General features: G+C 36.2%; 1 protein-coding gene across 2 annotated transcripts in view; it reads left to right on the forward strand.

The window, feature by feature from the left end:
* Window positions 1–24,267, forward strand: part of LOC124712055 — a 550,487-nt gene that overhangs the window by 519,535 nt on the left and 6,685 nt on the right. For both annotated transcript variants that reach the window (XM_047242349.1, XM_047242350.1), the window contains 5 exons: window positions 4,027–4,211; window positions 8,719–8,920; window positions 11,202–11,317; window positions 14,447–14,573; window positions 17,041–17,114. In XM_047242349.1, coding sequence (XP_047098305.1) covers window positions 4,027–4,211; window positions 8,719–8,920; window positions 11,202–11,317; window positions 14,447–14,573; window positions 17,041–17,114 — 704 coding nt within the window. The remainder of the gene's footprint in view (window positions 1–4,026; window positions 4,212–8,718; window positions 8,921–11,201; window positions 11,318–14,446; window positions 14,574–17,040; window positions 17,115–24,267) is intronic.

A 24,267-nucleotide genomic window follows, 5' to 3' on the forward strand; every position in this document is an offset into this window, starting at 1 on the left:
TACTCAAGATTGGAAGGGTAATTTTGGTCTCACACTCCAAATACACCAAGGGCCTGACTGAAGCCTTCACAAAAGGGAATTCCACTCATAACTTTGTACAGAAACAGATCTCCAGTTCCTTCTCTTTCCAGTCACCTTTTGTCCTACATACCCACTGACTGGCTATGAAGAAGCAATCCCCTTGTGACTCAGTGCCACCCAGGACTGGAACAACTGAACTGCATTCTCCACCAGGGTTTCATCTACTTTATTTTTTGTTAATGTGTCTGTCTACTACATCAGAGTTTGAGAAATATTTCTATATTAAATGAATGGGTTTCAAAGCAACTGTGTGTGACGGGTTCCTCAGACATAATGAGGAGAGAAGCCAACAAAGAATTAGATCGACCATCACCCACACCGGTTGCGACATATAAAACTGCCAACGTGCATCCCACATGGTAGCTGGACTCTGGCCCGAGGTGCAGACGTTGGTAATCGTGTGCATGGCGTGTGCCTGCTTGTATGTATGAATGGTGTGTTTCTCTCTTTTGCTGATGAAGGCTGTGGCCTAAATTTTTATGTAAGTGTCTTTTAATTGTGCCTATCTGCAACTTAACATGCCTTTTTTATGGTTAGTAGCAGTCTGTCTTGTTGATATTCCTTCCTGGAGTTTCCATTGTTTAAACTTCAGTTTATGTTGCAACTGAAAGTGGGAGCTGCAATTATGGACATAAATGTTTCTGTTTTCATGAGGTACAGTGCAATTAAATTAACTTCGTTCACACTTGTTTCTGTATTCAATGCTTTGCTTACACTATGTAACTACATATTTTGCACCACTTAATGAATCATTTTAATTGTTTTCATTTGAATGTGAAAATCCATGTGAGGCCACCATTCTCATATGTCCAAAGTTAATTAAATAAATGTGCTTTAATTTGAAGTTTACCTATCTGATTTAGCTTACATCATTGCCATATGAGACTTTTATCCACTTATTTCATATATTTTGCCCTCATTAGACTTATGTATGTGCCCTTTATTTTTTGTTAATGTGTTTGTCTACTAAATAAGAGTTTGAGAATTATTTCTATATTAAATATTTGGGCTTCAAAGTGACTGTGCATGACCAACCCCTCAGACGTAATGAGGAGTCAAACCAACAAAAAATTAGGTCGACCATAACTCACACTGGTTGCAGCATATAAAACTGCCAGTGTGCTTGTAATAGGATCTTTTTAGGGAAGGAGGATAGTTCACCCTGGCCCCAGTTTGAGTATGATTCACATATTGTGTATTTTTTTATTGTGCGCCACAGCAATATTGAAATTTGGCCTCTTGCTTGGAAGTACTATTTTGTCATTCTGTCTCCTTGTAATTTTACAACTCATTCAAGCAAGCTGTCCTGCTTGTATGAGTAAATAAATTAGCTAGTCGAAACATGTTAATAAAAAATTAATGTTAAGAGTGCTGAAAATAAATTAATATACATCCCCTCAAAATTCCAGTATTTGTAAGACTACTGAGATATGATGAAAATGTCTAGTCAAATATTAGTGGGTTCTAAAAGGTGTACAGATTATGTAGTGAAGTACAGCATTATTATGTATATAACATTGGTATGTGTAAAGCCTTTGACACTGTGAACCACCAAATACTGTTACTGAAGGCAGACCATCTAGGAATAAGTGGTGTAGCAAATAACTGGCTTCAGTCATACCTGACAGAGAGGAAACAAAAAGTAGTCTTAGATAAGTCAGACAATTTGTGTGGTGGAATGATATCATCGGAATGGAGAGACATAAATTGTGGAGTTCCACAGGGCTCTATTCTTGGTCCGTTACTGTTCCTGTTATTTATAAATGATTTACCTTATTCTTCAATGATTCAGTGCAATTTTACCATCTTTGCAGATGATACTAACATAATGGTTAATGGTCTTAAATGTGAAAATGTTCAAGAGTCTGTTAATACTATTCTTATATATTTAATGAAATGGTTCACTGCAAATGGTCTTTCACTTAACCTGAGTAAGACTAATTATATTCAGTTCACCCCAACTGCCAAAACTGAGGAAGAAATGACTGTTAAATATGCCACACAGGTCATAGAAAGAGTGGAAGTAACAAAGTTTCTAGGCGTGAAGATTGACTGTAGAGTAAACTGGTCCCATCACATTTTAGATCTTTACAAGAGACTCAGCTCTTCAGTTTTTGCAATGCGAATCATCTCTGTCAGTGCAAACTTAAGCATTAAAAAAGCTGCATACTATGGTTACTTCCATTCTTTGATGGCATATGGAATTATTTTCTGGGGAAATCAACCTCTTGCAAAGAAAATATTCATTGCTCAGAAGCGTGTTGTAAGAGTGATGTCTGGTGTAGATCCTAGATGCAGCTGCAGAAGCCTATTCCGGAATCTGGGAATTCTTACAACTACTTCTCAATATATGTACTCACTTATGTGTTTCATAAGTAAAAACACTGATTTATACAAATGTAACAGTGAATACCATCAGTATAACACAAGGAGGAAACATGATTTCCACACTGAAGGTAAAAATTTGAAGATTGTGCAGAAGGGTGTACAGTCCTCTGGTATAAAGATATTTAATGCTCTTCCTCCAGAAATCAAATGTGAAATTGCCAACAAATCTACATTTAAAGAGCTTCTGAGGCAATTTCTTTTAGCCATGTCATTTTACAGTTTGGAAGAGTTTATGAAACACAGTGAGAAATGGCCTTAAAATAAGATGTATTATCATATAAATTGAACATTAAGCTGAACATTCTTGTCACATATGTAACTCTTTTAGTGTTAACTGCTTATATTTAACAGTCTGGGTTATATGACCTTTTCAGGTTTAATTTACTTTGTTTTATACCTGTAATCTGTAGGTCTAAGGATTCTCATTCCATTATATTGTGTTATGGATCATTGTAGTGGTTAAGTAACTTTATATTCTTTACCTGTAAACATAGTGTACAAGTACTTGTAATTGACAATGTAAAAATTGACACACACTACATCCATGTGAAATTGTCACAGTTGGATCCATGGTGTAAGAAATAAATAAATAAATAAATAAAGAGAGTCACTCATGGAAGGAGGGGTCCAGCAAATGATAGATACAGAACAAGAAGTTGAAAATTCTAACACAATCTTCATTTTTTCTGTTTTCTTTTGTTCCGAAGTTGCTCCAAATTCATGGAGGTATGTTCCGTCTTTGCAACTAAATCAAAGGCAGTTTTGTTTTTGCCATACACATTTCACTTCTTTTCTTTATGAAGCAACTTCAGTGGTGATTTATAATGTTGTTATTCTAAATGTGTGGTCCTGTAGATATGTGCATTCGGTCCCCATGCTCCAGTTGGCTGATTTCCAGCATTTTACACTGAGATTTATTACAGCGCATCACTTGCACTTTTCATGGAAGTGCATGTGATGTTTTATAATAAATGTGGGTGAAATAATGCCGAAAATGGCCAGCTGGCGCATAAGAACCAAATGCACACATGTACGGGACCACACATATAGACTAACAACATTTTAAATTGCTACTGAAGTTGCTTCATAAAGAAAAGAAGTGAAATGTGTATGGCAAAAACAAAACTGCATTTCATTTAGTTGCAAAGACGGAACACATCTCTATGAATTCAACGTAAAACAATACACTGAACTATATTCTCCTAGTTTTGATGATATATTACCTCTGTGTTGTGAGTGAGTGGTTGACTATACTCATTCAGTTACTTACAGTCCACCAAAGTAATTTTTTGTTCATGTAGCACAGCAAAAACTATGGGAGTATAGAATATAAATTTATTTTGTAGAAAATGGGGTTAACAGGTTTCATCATCAGGGCAGTCACAGAAACATGAAATTCAATGGAAGAGGAAATAAACAAACGCTTCTTGATGCTGCTGTGGTGAAACACATTTGGTCAAAGACAAACAGATAATGGTGTTCTTGCTAGAAGGCAGACCATATTACACATGTAGGCCTTCTTACTGTGTAAAAATGATTCTGATTTTATGTTCCCAGGTGTTTGTTAGGTCTGTTTCAAAAGGACCAAGAGGCAACCTTCTGAGCTCAGAGTACAAACATGCTAGGAATTTGAACTACCAAGATGATCTGGGAGAGCTGCTGTTGGGCATCTGCCAGATTGTTCCACAAGGAGTGCTTTGCTTCTTCTCTTCTTACAGGTTCATGGAACTAATTACCACAAGGTGACTAATCATCTCTTGCTCATATTCTTTCTTCTACTACTTAGAAATAAGATTCTTATAAATATTATTAAAAATAGTGTAGTGAATATAATGGTATAGATGTTGTTTTTAATTATTGCTGCTTACCCCCTTTTTAAATAAATTCATTCTTGAAGATTCAATTTGTCACAAATCTGTGGAATTTATTTAATAAAATATGTTATTGTTCCATACATATTTTGTTACTCATCAACACTTTAAGCATAATCTGTCTTTACTTAGTAATGTCCAATTTTTTCACTTGTAAGCCGGATAAATCATCTGTGTGTTTGTTATAAGTTTATGGAATTATGCTGCTTGTTAAAACTGTAGGCTATTGTAAGCTTCAGGTTTACACTGAATATCTGACTTCCAGAGCCATAGATTTCCACCTTACGACAAAGATAATGGAAGAAACTGGGAACACGGAGAATAAAAACACTAACTAGCAGTCGTAGAATACTAGGGAAGTGCAATCAGCCTGCAGAGGAGATTGCATGCAATAGAAGCATGTGACCCATCCTAGAACACTCCGCAAGCATGTGGTACCAGATAAAACTACCGTGGGACTACCGAATGTCCACAAAGGGGAGGGGGAGGTGCAACACAAATGGTCACAGGCTCACTTCACATAAGAAAGAGTGCCACAGAGGTACTGAAAGCACTGAATTGGCAGACTCTTGAAGATTACACAGACTGAAAGAGGGCTATGGGAGTGCAGCAGTATATTCCAAATTGATGTGTTCAATCCCTGCCCACCATTATGTCAGATAAGTATTTGTGTGTGACAACTTATTTGTTGTGAAATTTAAAACTTCACATTGTAGAACATCAGCAGTATACTCACCTTCTCCAACCCATAAGTTCGCTGTTGCCAAATACTGTATTTTCATTGGTCATTTGATGAAATACAATGAAACACACACAGTGGCCTATGCGTCAAACGTTTGGAGCTCCACCATCAGGGAATCAGTGGAAACATGACTGTCTGAGTTTCTTATCAGTTGATATGGCACAGGGTGTCTACAACCCAGGACAACTGGGAGATCCGGGAAAAACCCAGGAATTTTTTCATCTGGGAGAAAGCCGGGAAAAACCCGGGAATTTTTTTGAATTCTGGGAATTTTTCATTGTTTTGGTTCTCAGTTAAATTTTTGTAATTTTGACTGGTAAGAAGCAATACGCTAACAAAGAATATTACTGTATCCTGCTACTGCAGAATAATACTGCAGCCATAAAACATGAACGAGAGAAAAAACTAAAATAAAACTTAAATTGCAAAGCAAATGCGCCATATACAGCAACAAAACATAGTGCTCATACAAGCGTCTGCCAACAGCAAAATGTTTCAAAGGCTTTAGGAAGACTATGCAATGCTTCGTAACAACAAATTGCCTCCGATGAGCATGACATCACAACTGTTAACATTAGATTTATTTTAGCAGTTACGAGAGGGATCATGCACATGTGCAGTTGAGTAGTATCTTCTTCCGCTTCTGGCTACAGAAACATGGCCTTTGGCTGTGTAAGCAGTCGCAGTTAAAAAAAAAAAGCTAGGTGCTACCGGGGTAAAATTTTGCTGGTGCACTCAAGCTGCCAGATTGCACAGCAGCAGCAGCCCTGGATCTAGTTGGGGGGGGGGGGGAGGGGGGGGGGGGAATTCATATAAAACTTGTTTCTCAAAGCGCCTAGCATTCAGCGCACGTTGGTCTATCGATTATTTGTATGACTTTGAACATTGTTGAACACATTCTAAGTTGATTTCTGAATGAATCATAAGTTGATTTGTGAATCCGTGCATAGTGTACGTGATGTCTCTGTCAGTGGAATCCTCGTCACATCTAGAAATAATCTTTCCTGCAGACAAAAGGGGCTATATGAGCTGAGCAGAGTATAGCTGAACGAAAGAAAGCCAACCACTGTCTGATTATGTGGTTGATAGGGTTTGAGAATGATCAGCGTTGTTACGATTGCCAGCAAAATCCATAGATTCAGACTACCAGAGTGTGAATAAACGACTAAATTTACTGGCACATTTGTGTGATATGTCTTAAAATGTAATACGTGCATAAAAGACCAACATTATATGCGAAAGCTTTGTTTTTCGTGTAGCAACATTATATATAACCTTTAACTTTTCCTGTTCGTGTGTTCGCGCTACTTAACGGTGATGTCGCTATTGGCTGACTACACCACATGTCCGAAGCTCTGAATATCCACTGTCATCGGCTGGCGAGATCACGTGACATGATCTATGACTGGCTTACAAATACGCATCGCAATCTCGATTTCAATGCTTCGGAAAGTAACATGCGGTGCCTGGTGGAATTCGAATTTATACTTTCGTAATACAAAAATATGCAGCGTACATGTTACTGCACATCAAACATCTTTCCAAAAGGTGTTTCGTTTTCTAAAGCGCCGGGAAATTCTACGCCCATGTATAAAAACATAACCATTCAAAGGATTGATAAGTTATACAGTTCCGAGAGAAAATATACTGTCAATTAACAGGGAAAAACTATGTTTCCACCCAGGAGAAAGTGTATTTTGAACCGGGAAATACGGAAGAAATCTGGGAATTTTTTTTCCTTGTCCACGTATACACCCTGTGGCAGCTTGTGGATACGTTCTGCATACAATTCTGTCATAGGAAAATGTTGTACTCTGCATATCTAGCATATTCTGTGATTTTACTGTATGAAGACATTAGATTTTATATCAATGAGACAAGCTTTCACCATGGAGGGTGTGCGGCACAGTGCACATACTTGCAGCAGAATAGCATGCGCTCAAACAGCACATGCACATTGCCAACTGGATACATCACACTTGTGCCAGTGGGGGCTTAAATATGAGAGATCAGTGCATTTTCATCAGTATTCACTAAATGACAGCCAGAATACTCCCTGCCGAAATATCATTCCAACAGTTCACCTGAAGTTGTATGGAACAACTTGTGTGTTGTCCACCATGTTGTCACCTATTGATACCATTACGTATCAAAATAAAAAATTTGGTTTCACAATTGAATAAATGTCTCCTTTACAATGTTATTATACATCTGTTGTATATTTCGGTAGTTTTGATTGGAGAGATTTTCATTTCCTACATTCTGTTTTTCATGTTACCTGTCTATCGCTATCATAGTGTCAAAAAATCTGTTTATAAGTGTTGAATGTTAGACTTACCCTTTTGATCAAATTTGTGCCTGATGGAATCCCTGTTGGTTCTGTATTAAATCTGTGGCTGTTTTAACTCTTCTTTTAACTATAGCAAAATACTGTGCCCAATGGTAGGAAGAAAACACAGGTTGTACTCATTTACAAGAAGGGCCACAGAAGCGGTCCCCAGAGCTATTGGCTAGTAACTTGGACACCTATTTGTTGTAGAATCTTAGAATATATTCTGACCTCAAATGTAATGAGGTACCTCCAATAGATTGTCTTCCTTCTTGCCAGCCAGCATGGATTCCAACAACATTGATCATGTAAAACATTTTTTGTTGGGGGAGATTATAGCAAACTTCCTCACATGTTCAAAAATGTAAAACTGTCCTCTTCAGAAAGTGAGAAAATGGAGTATCATATGACTATCATATCAGTGAGTCACAGTTGGAATCAGTCAACTCATACAAATACCTTCATGTAACCGTTTGTAGTGATATGAAATAGAATGATCACATAGGATCAGTCATAGTCAAATCTCTTGGCACAGTGGGGTTCATTGGTAGAATACTAGGGAAATATAATCAGTCGACAAAGCAGATTGCAAGAAAGACACTTGTGTGACTCATCCTAGAATATTGCGCAAGCATGTGGGACTCAAACCAAATAAGACTAATAGGGGTTATTCAGTGTTTTGTTTGAACCACGAGGGATTGTCATGGAGATGCTGAAACAATTGAATTGGCAGATTCTAGAAAATGGACACACACCATTCGGGTAAAAGCCTACTTAGAAAGTTTCTAGAACCAACTTTGATTGATGTATTTGATTAGTTGTTCTGGTTTTAACATCTGAGGAAGTAGTAGATACTGCTGTCAATAATCTTTGGATTATATTGTGCAACATTTTTACGTAGTGTAAAGCCTCCTGCATCATAACTCATGCCATCTTGATTCACGTTACGTTAATAATATTATTGAAGAGACAGTTATTACATTTGTGTATGTGTGTGCGACACACAAGATCAACATCATGGCAATTCCGTGGCATTTCATAGTCCTTGAGATTCTTTTTAAGCATTCTTGAATAGATTTCCACTTTTTCTACTGCAGAAAAGAAACACTATAATAAGAATTAGGTTTCTGTGATACTAGATTTCTTGGCACAAGTTAGTGATACTTCTTAGTGTTTGCTTATGTTCTTCAATACATTTAAATTCTCGTAGTTTACCTTACAGTGTTGTTATTACTGTTCTTCAAGTTACCTTAATTTTGTTCGTTCAGTTAACAATAAAGTCTGGTGAACTGTGCTGTATTTCACAGATGGCAGCAGACTGGCCTCTGGGAGAAAATTTCACAGTATAAAAGAGTCTTCTTAGAGCCACGAACTTCTGCTGAATTGGAACCAGTGATAACTGAGTATTATGAATGTACAGCAGCAGGTGCACTGATGATGGCCGTTATGCGTGGTAAGATATCAGAGGGATTTGACTTTGCTGATGGTAGAGCTCGTGCCGTAGTTGTGGTGAGTAATTTTGTTTGTTCTTAATCTTAATACTAGACATTCTGGCTTCTCATTTGTTGTCACATTTTGGGGCATTAGGAATTCAGTTTATGGTAATCTCAAAATAGACCTTAATACTACTTTCCTTCTAATCTTGTATTACAGTACCAACAATGTAGGAGAAGATATATTGCTACTTACCATAAAGAAGACATGTTAAGTTTCAGACAGGCACAATTAAAAGACACTTACACAAAACTTTTAAACAGAAACAGAGAAACACACCCTTACCCTACTATCCCTCCCCCTCCCTGCCGCAGCCTCCTCCTTACCCCTACCCAGTCGCCACTCCCATCATGCACTGGTGCTGCTGCTCGCAGTGTTGCTTCAGGCAACTCAGCATCTCCGCTGTATGGTGAGTGGCAACTTTCCTTTTCATAATATGGAAAACCACACCATCCATGCTCAATTTCGATAGTCGAGTTCAAATATTGTTGCTCCATCCAAGCAACTATAAGTCAGAACTCAGTGTGGTGCTATGGTGTGAAAAGTGTCAGCTTGGTGATATGCTCTTGTCATATGGCTACGTATGCAGAAGAGAAAATATGCAAAACTGAAACTAAATATAAAAAGTTATTTGTAGAGAAATTAAGATGAATCTGGCCAGAATATGTTAAAAAAACAAAACGTGGGAGAATGCCGTAAAACGAACTAGTAGCACCAGAAAGAGGCAAAAATGTAGATACTTTTTTATATGACAAAATAAAGGATAGAACTGAGAAAACAAGATTGTGAACAAGTAAAGCAATCAGCAGTTCATTGATTAATGTAAAAGCTGCATTTATTTACTAGTCACTGTCCTGCTGAAGAACATATGTCCTTACATTCTCTGACCTGATAAACCTCCAGCCACTAGTGTTGCAGGAAATCCTTAAATCCAATTGCCAAAATATTGCAAGTTTCCGTGATTCTTATCACTCAAAAGAATTCATTATTGATTGTAAATACCACTTCTAAAGCATCTTGAATTTATGGTCATCCCACTTTTGTGTGTTTCATTTTATTTAAGAAAGAATTTCAACTCTCTTATTATCAATGTTCTAAGCTACTGAACATGCCCTCTTCTAAAAACCATCCATTTCCTAAGAGAAAACTTAATCATACATCATTAGCAATTTATTTTGAACTGTAAATATTTCATCAGGGCAGATTTTATGACAACATTGTTTTGATCTCCTGAATTTAAAATTTCCAATCCACTATCTTATGCCATACTAATTACCCAGATGTTTCCATTTTGTGTACTAAACATGCACACTTTTTTGTGAGACAGTACCAAGCTGATGATGATAAGGATGAGTTTGTCCCAAATTCATAATCCCACTCAGAATTTATAAAATACTTAACAAGTGGCAAAGGAGGATTGTACTTTCAACATACTGAAACTCCTACAGAGAGAGTTTTCTTAAATTGAGCAGTTCAGTGTTATGTGTGCTATCCAAGATATTCCAATGCAATCAAGAACAGTGTGTTGTGAATAATGTTCCATTTACATAATTAGAAAAATACTTGATAATACCAGAGCCTCATAATTGTGGATTCCTGACATTTATCGCAATGTCAAAATATAATTTTAGTTCTGTGTCCATGCAACATTTGTGACAAACCATAATGTACCTCATAGAACATAGTGACAGAACAAATAATCAGTAGGTAGCGGCAATTTGATTCTAATGAAAAAGTGTTTTCCCACCTGAAAAGCACAAACACTTGTATGAGATGTGAGATATTCCTTAGTTAAACTTCATCAGTATTTGATTTCAGTATTGGGACAACTCAAAAGACACATTGTTCCTTCTAACTTTGATAAACCACTTTTTTCTCTTTTATTTACCTTTATTCTATCCCGATCTCTGCTAGCAATGAAGACTCAGCCTCAGAAAGCTTTAAATTCAACAAAATGTTAGCTACTGTTATTCTTTTAGTTATTTTCTGATTTTACCAACTAGTAAGCAGGTACTATTCTTGTATCTCAAATACTGTTTCATACATTAAAGAATTTGTGGCAAATGTATGACAGTCCATTCCATGTTCTACCAGTTGAAACTACATGTATTAACCACTGTGATGTTCCCAAAAGTGATAATTTCCTTTTTGTAGCTTTCCTGGTTATCACATTTTTGAGAAATTGGAGACAAAATTGTAAAGTAGCAACACACAAAAAGCGTCTGTCCAAATTTATTTTTTCATAGTGTTAACTTTAATTATATTAAGATTTTTTATACTTTGTTACTAATTTTAGGTTGGTATTCCATACCCCAGTGTGAAGGACCCACAAGTCACATTGAAGCAGAAGTACAATAACCTGCACCCACAACTGCAGAATGGACGACAGTGGTACACTACACAAGCATACAGGTTTACTAAACATGATTTATATTAAATATGACAATATATTTATTTTGAGTATCCTGAAGTAGATTTGTTTATAAGGGAACAAAGAAGACTCGTATTTGAAAACAACAAAATACAAAACAAACTAAAACCCTTACTTCATTTTTATACCTTCATTTCTTTGCACAATGAAGGCATGTATAACTATTTGATTACTTAATTGTTTCCACATTGAGATTTTGGGATGGTCTCAGAGTCTGCTGACACAAGAGGTCAGAATTCTCAAAACATTACACCTTACATTGCATGTCACAGACTGGTACAGCATTTAATGTCATTTCCTCTTTGACTCATTTTTTTATATGAACACACAGTCTGATCCATAAGCTCCCAAACTGAGGCAGCAACAAATTCAAAACCAGCTGCAAGTAAGTTTTAGTTGTCTATTCACTCAATGATGTCATTCAGTGTGAGTTCTGGTAGTAGTAGTGTGTCAGGATTGAGGGTAAGGTCAGATACCCCACTACAGGTTGCAATGGCTGAATCTGGTCAGATTTGCTGGTACAGATGTGTGACTCAGTGCGGAAAGCACTTGAGTGTGCAGTGTTGAAAAAAGGACTGCTTCATCATTGATCTGGACCTGCAGGGGAAAGTTGGCAGTAGTATAGTGTGCCCACATAAGGCAGGTGGCTGCTCAGCAGCTGGTCAGGCTCCAGGTGTGAACCATGGAAGACCCCCACCCCCCGATAGGTCCCCTGAATTTGGTAGAAGTCAATCAGCATTTTGGTCTCCCAGATTGGAGGCATCAGTTCAACTCCCAGTGGCATTAGGACTAAGTGGTGCAGCTAGTAGTCCCACAGCCAATAGAGGCGATGTCTAGTAGTAGCAGCTAGATGGTCCATTTAAGCACTACAACTGTAGGAGAGTACCTCTCGTAGCTGGCTGCAGGTGACGATCGACACTAAATAGCTGAAATTGGCTGTATTTATGGTGGTTTGACCCCCACTGTTTTGCCAAGCCATCACTCCTCATCACTTTGAACAAGGAAGTAGTCCATAAACGGGCTTGGACGTGTGGTGATCTAGCTTGGCATTGCTACATTCTGTTTCTGCAGTCAGTGTGTTAAATTCCTGACAGCAGTTGTCAAAGTTAGACATGTGATAACTTGTTCCACAAAGAGGCCCAGGCTGCAATTCTTGCTGTGTCGGACTTGTAGCTTCTTGTGCGAAAATGCCCAGCTAACTTCCCTTCTCAGAGGCTTCTTGCGTCAGCCCTTGGTGATACTTTCTAGTAACCGAGCCGTGAGTTTTCAACTGCCAAATGAAAGAGGCCATAGTGTAACACAGTCTTGTCATATCCTTATAATTGTTTCAGAATTTTTTTGCAGTTATCAGTCAAGCCTCATGGGTCTACTCAATTAAAGTGATTTTGAATCCTAAAAGGAGAAATATTTCAGAGGTGTCATATTTGGTGAAGAAGTTGTAATGTTGAGACTTGCTTTCCAGTGAGGAAGCAGTGGCTCACTACTGCTGATTGAGTCAAGGCATTGTTGTGTAGTACAAAGATATCATGAATGTGAAGAGGTCTAGACAGATTCATTGAATTCAAGCTTGAATGCATTTTAACACTTTCTGATATATTTTCTTTTTACTGTCCTGCCTGAAGGCAAGATTTCTTTGTGGGCAATACCACAGCTATTGCAAAAATGTGATCACCATAATTTCAACCAGTAGGCCGTAACAGGCAGATGTCTAATAAATGCAGAAAGAAGAAATGATTAAAGAAGCATCAAGAAAAAAATTCCTAAGTTAAATATCAAATATTTCTTTAAACATGTATGTGGCTCATGATAAACCATTTATTATTCTAATTACTTCACTGGACTCATGTGAAACACTCTTTAGGTGAATTACCATCACAAATATACACCAATGAGTGAAAATATCATGACAACTTGCTTAATTGGGTGTTGGTTTACCTTTTCAGTGCAATGCATCAGTGATTCTGCGTGGTTTGGATTCAACAAGTCCTTTGTAGGTTTCTGGAGGTATATGACATCAGATGCCAACACACAGTTCCTGTAAATTATAAATTATGGGCCAGTGGTTTGTGAGTACAGAGCCGGTATCCAGTAGCGTCCCAGAAATGTGCCATCAGTTTCAGACCAGATTAATTTGGTCTCCAGTACATCAATATGAGTTCACTATTATGCTCCTCAAATTACTGTAGCATGATTCTGGCCTTGTGAGATGGGCAGTTATCCTGCTGGATGATGTCATCCCAATCTGGGAAGAGATGCTGGTGGTGCACAGTAATGTTCATATAGTCCACACCTGTCATGGCACCCTCAGTTACTACCACAGATCACATGGAAGCCCAAATAAATGTCCACCATAGCATAATACTGCTCCCATTGCCCTGTGTCCATGATGCAGTGCATGTTTTGAGCAGCCATTTACCAGATGTTGGGTCAACATGGGAACACAAATGGGTGCTGTGGAACCCCATGATCAACAATGTACTCTGAATGGTGTGAGCCCAAACACTTGTGCCTACTTGTAATTGTACTCTTTAAGATATGCTGCAGATCCCACCTGCCCTGCTTTATAGAGTGGGCAAGCTTCCAGTCTTCACGTTCTGTGATGAGGCTTGGACATTTGCATACTTAATGGTTTCACCGTCCTTCAGCTATTTTCCATATACACTCACAACAACACAGAATGAACACCTACCCGGCTTCACCATTTCGAAAATGTTCATTCCCAGGCATCAAGCCATAACGATCTGCTATTTATCAAAGTCACTTACATAATAGGATTTCCCCATATGCAGTCCATATCACTGCTAGAATGATACCTCATTACATTAATCTCTGACCCACTTATATACTCTCTTTACCGTGTCGTATGCCTGGAATACCACCAGGTAGCATTCAGTCTCTGGTCAGCAGTAGTCATAATGCTGTGGCTAATCAGAGTATATTTCTATATTCCTGCAATATTGTCCTCTCTTTCTCCACACCTCTCCCCCTCCCACACTCCCTTCCTCCCTCCCCTCCACCTCTTACTCAATTTCATTTTTGCCCTCATTGTGTACTTGTGGATTTCTATAGATTAGTTATTGTTAATATTTTTGTCATTTGTAATATTTCAGGGCACTCAATCAGGCTCTAGGAAGATGTATAAGGCATATTGGTGACTGGGGAGCTATGATTCTAGCAGATCATCGATTTGAAAAAGAAAAGGACCATGCTCGCATTTCTCAGTGGCTTTTGGAACAGGTAAGTCAACAATGACTTGATTTATTGTTGTCGCTACAGCTTCACATTCAGTTCATTGCAAAAACTACTATAGACCTGTTACTATCATATCTGGAAACTAACAAACAGTGAAATTTGTAACTATAATTCGAAAAATCTAGAAATAATGTTAATAACTTGCCCAACTATGGCACAATACGTGTATATAGGTTGATTTAGTACCCTGTAAACAAGCATAGTAATAGATGTCAGGCTTTGTATTTTTCAATCTCTAGCAAAAGTGGCTTAAAAAAGCCTTGAAGCAAACAAGATAAAGATTAATAATGTATTTTGTAATAAAAGTACCAATGTAGTTATACTAGTGACACATTAAAACTGTATTCCAAACAGGTACTGATGGAGGTGTGTGAGGAATGAGAAAGTTGTAAGTTGTTGATAAGCAGTCACATAAGTTACTAATAAAAACAACAGTTGTGTAGAATATCAAAGAAAAATAAATTTCTGTAGAGTGAAGAAATGTAGAACTTCATACTGTACATGTTTTTAAGCTTTCATAACTATTGGCATATATTTATTTAATACTTTGTTAAATAGTTGCTAAAATGTTGAAGGCTGGCTCAGGAGCTGACTACACTTTTCATCATGACATTAAATTGCTCACTTCAAGAGTCACTAAATTTATGAATACAATAAAGTTGGTTTGTTATCAATATGTGACCTGTGTGAAGGCTTCACAATTGTTAACATACACATTAGTATTAAAAAATGATTACCATTCTGCTTACAAATGGTTACAATAAAATTAAAGAAGTATGTTTTGTTTCTGTAGCTTTCCCAGCAGATGTATTGTTCCATCAATTTCTCAGGGTGGTGTCTGGAACATTATTATTTCATCTTCAGGTGATTTTGCTACATTGCATAGCAATTACTGATTGACTTCCAAGGATATTGCTCTATTTGTTTATTCACTGAGATACCAGTGTGATTTAACAAAGAAGTCACAGAATGTGCACTAAATTTCATTTAAAACATGGAAACATGAGGTGAAGGATGCAAAACCATAAATGCTTATGCATCATATAGTTCATCATTCAGATTGTCAGGCAATGCAAAACCAAATCTAAAATGCCTATGAGAGCATACAAAAAATATGACTGGATTCCAAGTGGTGTCTAAATTGAAACTCTCATCCCAGTTATAAGATTGTCTGGTAGTAAGTGCTTCTTTCACCATGAAATCTGAGATTGTTGAGTATCTGTTGTTATGACTGATGGTGTGGACAGTACAAGGAGCAAGTAGAGCTGACCTAGAAGCAGTTATTCCAGAGGCAGAGTGTTTATGTCATTTCAATCAGAACCTCTGAGTAGTTCCTATTAAATAAGGAGTGAGGGAAATTCAGTTAGCTGGGGTACATATCAGAATAATGTTGCTTCCTCAGATCCAGTATTGCAGTGTGACCAATTCTGATATCTTTACAAAGGCATCAGTCTGGCTGATAACGGCTGGTGTGCTGCTGATGTTCAATGAATTATTCTTCTGCAATATGTTGGACTTCCTGTACACTATGCACCTTATTGATGAAGAATTCTATAGCTTCCTGCCTTTTCTAGCTACAAATCCTCTTATTGATCCATACATTTGCTTAGGAATTTTTGTTCGTAGTTTGTACTGCCTGATAATTTTAATGGCAAACCATTTGATGTGTCATTACTATAGATTTGCAGTCTAGTTTGAGTGTTCATGGATCTTAGATGAATTTTGATGCATGTTATTCATGTCTTATTGTGTATTCACATTGGCATCTCAGAGAATAAATAGTCACAGCATAATTTGGTCAACGTACCACCTTGACATTGCCTGTATGGTTTGTAAACAAAATGTTGAAAGATGAAATAACATTGCCGTGGACACACTCCTGAAGGTTGTTGGAATAACACGTATGATGATGAAGGAAAACATAATGACATTCCAATCACAATCCTGAATAAGGCCCTACAAATAAAGAACTGAAGAAATGTTACTAACACAGAAAGAAAAAAAAAAGAGATTGAACCTTGAATGGCATCATAATGAATGTTGCTAATATACAAGTGACAACCCATCAAATAAAAATAATATAGGTCCTTGAGCTGTGAGCGAAATGAAGAATGGGTTTTGCTTTTAGAATTTTAACATAAACTACTACAACCAGGTTACTTTTTAGTTTATGCCTTTCTTAGTAACATCCGAGAGCTTCAAAAAATTTGGTAAACAAACATTTGTTTCAACATTGCCCGTATTGTGGTAATAACTGCCTTTCATCCACATCTACATCTATACTCTTCAAACTACTTCGAAGTTCGTGGCAGAGGTAACATTTAACAGCAGTGTTTTCTCCTTACTACGGCTCCAGCCACCTTTCCCCTTTTCTCTCCTGCTCCACTGACTGCCAAGATGCAACTTCCTTTTGTCAATAGTGGATCTAATAAACCTAAATCCTTATTTTCAGCTTGGCCACTACCACAGCTCCAGAGATCTACTGGAAAATCTTCACTCTTTCATAAAGATGCGGATGTCTGTTCAGTAAGTATTTAGAGATATAACCACATTCTGTAGATCCCATAATGAGGAAGAATCGTTAGCAACTTAGAATTGAAGGTGATGTACAGCTTCAGAGATTCTGTAGACTACATAAATAACTATATTTAATTATAGGCATCATATGTTATACAGTATATCAAGGGCCTTGTCATATGATGTCTATTTCAAAACACCACAAATTAGTTTCAGGAAAACTATTACACAGAAAGAAGGTGCTCCTTATAAATGCTACAATGAAATACCAGAACTGAGCTAGGCGTCAGAGTGGTGAAGATACTGGATATACATTCTGTATGGTGGTTTAAATACTGTCAGCTCACACACAGATGTTTCCCATTTTTTTCCCTAAATCACTTAAAATAAATGCTGCAATGGTTCTTTTGGAAATAGTATGTCCAGTTTTCCTCCCTATCCTTCCCCAATCTAAGCATGTACTCAAGTCTCCAATGACCTCATCACCAGTGGGATGTTTTCTTCGTACCAATATGCTAAAATTTGGACTAGAAGATGGAAGACCTCTGTGAAGTTACAGAAGCTGATAAAAAAGAGTAAATTCCACTGCAAGATGACAATTTGGTATTTCAATGCAACAAAAAAGAAAAAAAAATGGTTCTCAATTGAGAAACTTTTGGAATGACACTAGAAATGAAAAGTTAATACATTGTTGGATTTTTCTGAGGACATCATGTTTGTCCTTAACACGTTCAATCAGATGAAAACAAATAGAAAATAGACTTAGCAAGGACCAAATTATACTAAAACAGCAGCTGATTATAATTTAAACTTACAAGGAAACAGATTGGCTGAACAGTACTTAACTTTGGGAAGTAAAATGTCAAGTACTGCTGGCACAAACATTTAAAAGCAGAAGCAGTGGTCTATGCAAAGTTCGATATATCTTTCCCATATTTAAAGACATACTAGCACAAAATTATGCTATTGCACATTCAGAAAGTCTTTTGTAGAGTAGGAGTTGAGGCTTGCAATGTACCCGTCCATCACAATTTGTTGTCGCCACTACTATTTTCAATGGTAAAGTATCATTTTTTTCAAAAATGCAAGAGGAGTAAGATTTACAATAAACTTTTTGCTTGTCTGCTTTTCTTGTAGTTGACTCCAGTTCTTCACATCTAGGGCCGTATTCTTGAAGCTGAAATTTTCATATTTTAGGATCTCATGGTTCCAATTGACTTTGAACTAAGTCTGTGCAATTTTTTTTTTCCATGATAATTTATTCTCTCACATTTTTCTGTATCACATTGTCTTTTGAATTTTCACATTAACAATGCCAAAATTACATTGTTCTTCCCAATTAAAATAACGCATCTGGTCACATCAGAGGCATGCCCACTATTACTTCACTCTGTGGTAATAACAATATTCCAAAGGGTTTACAAATTTTCTTGACAAATGAAATTCTGTTAATTTATAAATGAATCCAGAAATAAAGATAATAAGCAGTATCAGATAGTGTAATTAATAATAGAAAGTTTCAGTGTGCCAAATATTTCAAAATTTCAAATGTTTCTAAGAATAATAATTTTAACTGTACATTCAGAGCTAGTACTTATCTATTGTAACAAAGAAAATAAACTAATTTCTTTTTATAGATTTTAGCTTGAAATATAACACATTGCGTACAAAATCATATGAAATTTTTCAGAAAAACAGCTGAGATAATATTAACTTGTTCAAGATTCAGATATGTTTCTGGTATTGACTACTTCTGTTGAGTAAAAGAATGCTAGAGGATGGTGTCACTTTATAATGTCCCCCTCACAAAATTTGGAAATAATGTGTTTACAATATTTTGTGACTTACTGTAAAGTAAGTAACGGTGTACAAAATGATACCAAAATATGGAATACAGATGTATAGAAGTATCTGATACATAATATTACAAAAAACATGAGAAAAACATCTACTATACAAGTAATAATTTATACATATACCAGGACATGGCTTTCGGATTTTCAGATCTGTGGAACATTCTGTCACAAGACAAATGATACAAAAGTCAAAACTGCGGCACGACCACACTAAACTATATAAATAAGAGCAGTGACAATGTAAATTACAACCATTACAAATTGCAAGCTTACATCTATAAAATCATATTTTCAAAAGAGAAGAGCAAAAATTCAAAGCATAAGTGTATGACGAGTGAGCCAACTCGAAACACTCATGACGACAGGTACAGAGCAGAAGAATATACTCAGTCATGAGTAGGAGTATAACACAAAATCAGTCAGCCACATAAAACATAGTATTTAGGATATGTGGACTCATGAAATGAGAAAATAATGAAAAAATATTAGGGCCTAAGCTTATGGTGTGGGGACCGACCCATGAATCCAAACCACACTGGGTACACACCAAACAAAAAATGTTTCAACACAACAAAATCAATAAAGTTCATAATCATATCATTAAGTTCAATCATATGTAAAGAGTAATTATAGGAAGCATCTAACCTCAATCAATAGTTACACACTCTCCTTGAGTACACTCACAGTCACAATGACCAGGGGTACCCAAAATAGAGTTAGGCATGAGTTTTCCCACGGCCCAAGTTCCATTGAGATACAGTATTGCAGTACTCAGGATAAATACAGATAATCAGAGTCATAAATAGGTTTAAATGATGACATAATCGAGTAGCTTGAGGACCAAAATAGTGTATGAAATCTGACATTAGTACATATTGTTATACTGTCTATACTAATAAAGGTCTTCCACACTATTTGTTAATTGTTTATACAAATTAACCTATGTACATATTGGCCTAGAAGGTTCATTTACAATTGATAAAAAAATACATAATGTATTGGGAAGTTAATCCCCCTACTTGAAAAAACAAACATTTATGTGGATTAACACTGTCCATAGCAGTGACTGTTCTTCTAGTTCCATGAATTCTTCATGTAGGATGAATACTTGGCTAACAATTTACAAATCCCAGTGACAACACTGATGTAGTTGACAAAGGGTTGAGTACATTACCCAGCATGTGTGATCTCTTGTAAGTCGACTGGACCAGCAGGGTACAGCCATACAGCAGTGTGGGAATGGATCCACCCACATCTTTCGGTTTTCTCCCTAGATTTCTCATCTCACAGTCCAACAGATAGGTAACTTCCCATCTAGCATTCACATCAAATCCTGAAACATTGTTTTGTGTACGAAATATGCTGTTCAATACCTCCCTCACATCACACGGCTCTGTCTATTTATATATATTTAAAAAAAAAAAAAAAGTATAGGATTTACATCAGATAGAATTAAAAAGTGTCTGTATATGAAACTTTAATAAACAGAGATAAATGCAATGAAAAATGAACTAATAAGGTGATACATACAGATATACTGAGATACTATTCCTAACTAATTTTAAAGCACAAAACATAATTATATAGTTGCATGAACCTCCAAACATAGTGTGTCATAAATTTAACTCAGTCAATAGATAAGACAGAACTTTAGAAATCTCATGATCTTACATACTACATTCCTGATAAACAAAACACAATTATGTAGTTGTATAATCTGCAAATATAGTGTATATTTTCTTCCAGACTAGGGATCATTACGCACTCATGTTCATAGGTTTTGTCCTCTAAACTAAAACTTAACAGTACTTGAGATTTTACAAATTTGCTTTGCATACCAGAACCTCCTCTTATCTATACACGTACAATGGGCATTTCCACAGAATTCTTACTGTATTTGATCGTGTTTCTAAATTGTTCGTATATACCACAAATTGGGCTTCCTGTATCAATCAAACAGTTCCCTTCCCACTGATCAGACTTAATCCTAATCTAAGGACACCCAAAATCTGAATCATTTGCTCTGTTATCAGACACTTCATGCAAAATATTACTTTCGATTTCATCAAGTGCTACATCCACACTGTCTTTACAGGGTTTTATCAACTTCGCTGATATCATAACATTACTTTGATTACTCATGTTGGCAGGTAAAGATTGAATATAATGAATGGATTCCATGATACAACTAACATCACTTGTTACAGAACAAACACAAAATATATTATTGTCAAAATTACACATCCTGCTTAGATCTTCTTTCACTTCGTTCCACCAAATTGGATACAAATTCTGACTAACCATAGCTAACTTATTCCAGAATGCACGTTTATCTATGTTGTCATCAATCTGGTCCCAACAAACTTCAAAAAGTTTTCACCTTTATTCTCTAGGCTCACAGATAACTCACCTTTACTGTTTAGATCATTACTCTGCGTGACATTAATGAAAAACTGTTTTTACTGGACTGGTATTCCATGACTTTCACTTACAATGTCACATACATCACTTACTTTACCTGTCTTGTCAACATCATTCACAAATAACTCTGAAACTTCATTAAATTCCGCAAATACCTGTTACCCATCATCATCATATTTCTCCAAAATTACTTCATCAACAACATCACTAACATTTCAAGTCTCATCTCCATCAAAGTCACTTACCTCACCTACATTCATTTGCAGCAAGTCACCAGTCTAAGACTTACCAACCTCAGTTATTTCACATCTCTCATTCACATCTACATCAAAAATAACATCTAGTTCAGATCCAGTACAGTCATCGCCTGATTTACATACATCAGTAACACTGCTTTCCAACCAAGAGAAGAAATCATTAGTAAATACTACATCAAAATTCTCACTGCTCTCACATTCTGGTTTGTGATTAGTACCTACTTAACCATAATTAAACATAGTATCCCAAGACTTTAGATCAAAACATAAATGAGAAATCTGATATTCCTCATGTTCAGTTTCGGATACATGTGCCACATCATCAAGGACCTCCATTGACGCAAACTTCCATTTCTTGAGTAGTTACTTCTATGATTGTCTGTCCTATTAAAATGCCATGGTTATCTCCATTATTCCTATCCTGCTGATGTTCAAAATTTCTGTCCCTATTAACACTTTGATTCTGTTTCTGTAATTATGCCCATTGTGATTTCTATCATTCTGATTATTATGGTACATACTTCTTTCTACTGAGCTATCCAGCCTGTCAACATATCGCAAAAATTGTTCAAGACAATCGTCAGGTCCATGTACTAAATACCACTGCAACCTTTCTGGTAGTCTCCTTTTAAGTGCATCAGACAAGGACATTTTGGCGAATGGTTTGTCAAGGTGTGTTAATTTTTTAAGTTGATTCTTACAAAACTCTTTCAAAGTACCGTCCCTACTCTTACAATTAGGACCATTCAAAAATTCACTTTTGATTCTCCCCTGTTCAGCTTCCAACCAAATTTTATTTTAAAAAACTTTTTCTGAATTTTGATATGTTTCCCACTGACTTAAATTTAAATGTACCCATGATAGAGCTTTGCCTTCAAGAAATCTTTTAACAAATTTAATTTTTTGATTGTCATTCATGACTGGCACAAAACTATCTCTACAGGAGTGCAGAAAATCCACTGGATGTAAATTGTCTGATGGAAAACTATTGATAGGAGTGTTGGACCACACGACACCATTGTTTGTGCACAATCTTTGGTTTACATGAATTTCTTGAAACGCTGGAATTTTTTTATCTATAACAGTTACATTAATTTGCATTTTTTTTTTCAACATTACAATTTTTTTGTTGTTTAAACTAGTGAAGTTTTACGCAGTTTTTTCTCTACAGCCTTCTGTTCAATTCTGATCTCATCAATATTCTTCGATTGTCTTGCTGATTCAACTACGTACTCATTTTCCAAAACAATAAATTTATTTTTTTAAATATCAACTTTTTCATTCACACTTTTTAACCCCTCTGACAACCCATTTTTTAGCTCTGAAACTTGGTCCATTTGCTCTTGTACCCTGTCCATTTTACTGTTGTTTTCAGTTCTTATTTCAGTTAACTGATCATTAACTGGACTAAATTTGCTATTGTTATCTGCCTTCATTTCCTATAGTTTTGCCAAAATTAACTGCAAAATATCAGTTTTTACTGTTTCTTTGCTGAGTACGATTCCACTTAGCTCAGACATGTCCTGACTGGATCCTACAGCTTTCACTTCTACCTAGTGTCTACCCTCGTCTCTATTCATTTTGTTTACAAGCACATGAGTCCACAAACAAATTAACTCCACAAATAGTTTGTACTTATCTTTCCTTTTTGTAAAGTGCTCTTTCATTCGATCCGGTCCATCGTTGGCGGTAGTACATCATCACTGTTGATACTATTTACTTTGTTGGGCAGCCCTTGGTCTTCTTTCTTCATGTGATCAGAAATCCATTCATACATTAACTGCAAATGGCGCAAATCACTCTCCCTTCTTCTGAAACAGACAAAACTTCATTATTAGTCAATTGATCCCAGACCACACCACTATGTGTAATCTCTCACTGCCACAATTTGTTGTTGTCACTGTCTTTACAGTTAACTGTTAAGTTTTGAGAGGAGTAAGATTGACAATAAACTTTGTACTTACCTTCCTTTCGTGTAGTTGGCTCCAGTTCTTCACGTCTAGGACCTGATTCTTGAAGCTGAAATTTCCATATTTTAGGATCTCACGGTTCCAATTGACTTAATTAACTTTGAACTAAGCCTGTGCAATTACTTTTGTTTTCATGATAATTTAGTGTCTCACGTTTTTCTATATCACACTGTCTTTTGAATTTTCACATTAACAAAGCTGAAATATTATTTTTCCCAAATAAAATAACACATCCGGTCACATCAGAGGCATGCCAACTACTGCTTCACTCTGTGGTAAGAACAATATTCCAAAGGGTGTACAGATTCTCTTGACAAATAAATTCCTATTAATTTAGAAATGAATCTGGAAATAAACATAATAAACAGTATAAGGTAACATAATTAATAATAGAAAGTTTAAAGTGTGCCAAATATTTAATAATTTCAAATGTTTCTAAAAAAAATAATTTTAACTATTCATTCAGAGCTAGTGCATATCAATTATAACAAAGAAAAGAAAGTAATTTCTTTTTATAGATTTTAGTTTTAAACGTAACACATCGTGTGTGAAATCATATGAATTTTTTTAGAGAAACAGCTGAGATAATGTTAACCTGTTCAAAATTCATATATGTTTGTGGTATCAGCTACTTCTGTTGAGGAAAAGAATGGTAGAG

This window comes from Schistocerca piceifrons, chromosome 8, assembly GCF_021461385.2.
Source record: "Schistocerca piceifrons isolate TAMUIC-IGC-003096 chromosome 8, iqSchPice1.1, whole genome shotgun sequence".
NCBI classification, from domain to species: Eukaryota; Metazoa; Arthropoda; class Insecta; order Orthoptera; family Acrididae; genus Schistocerca; species Schistocerca piceifrons.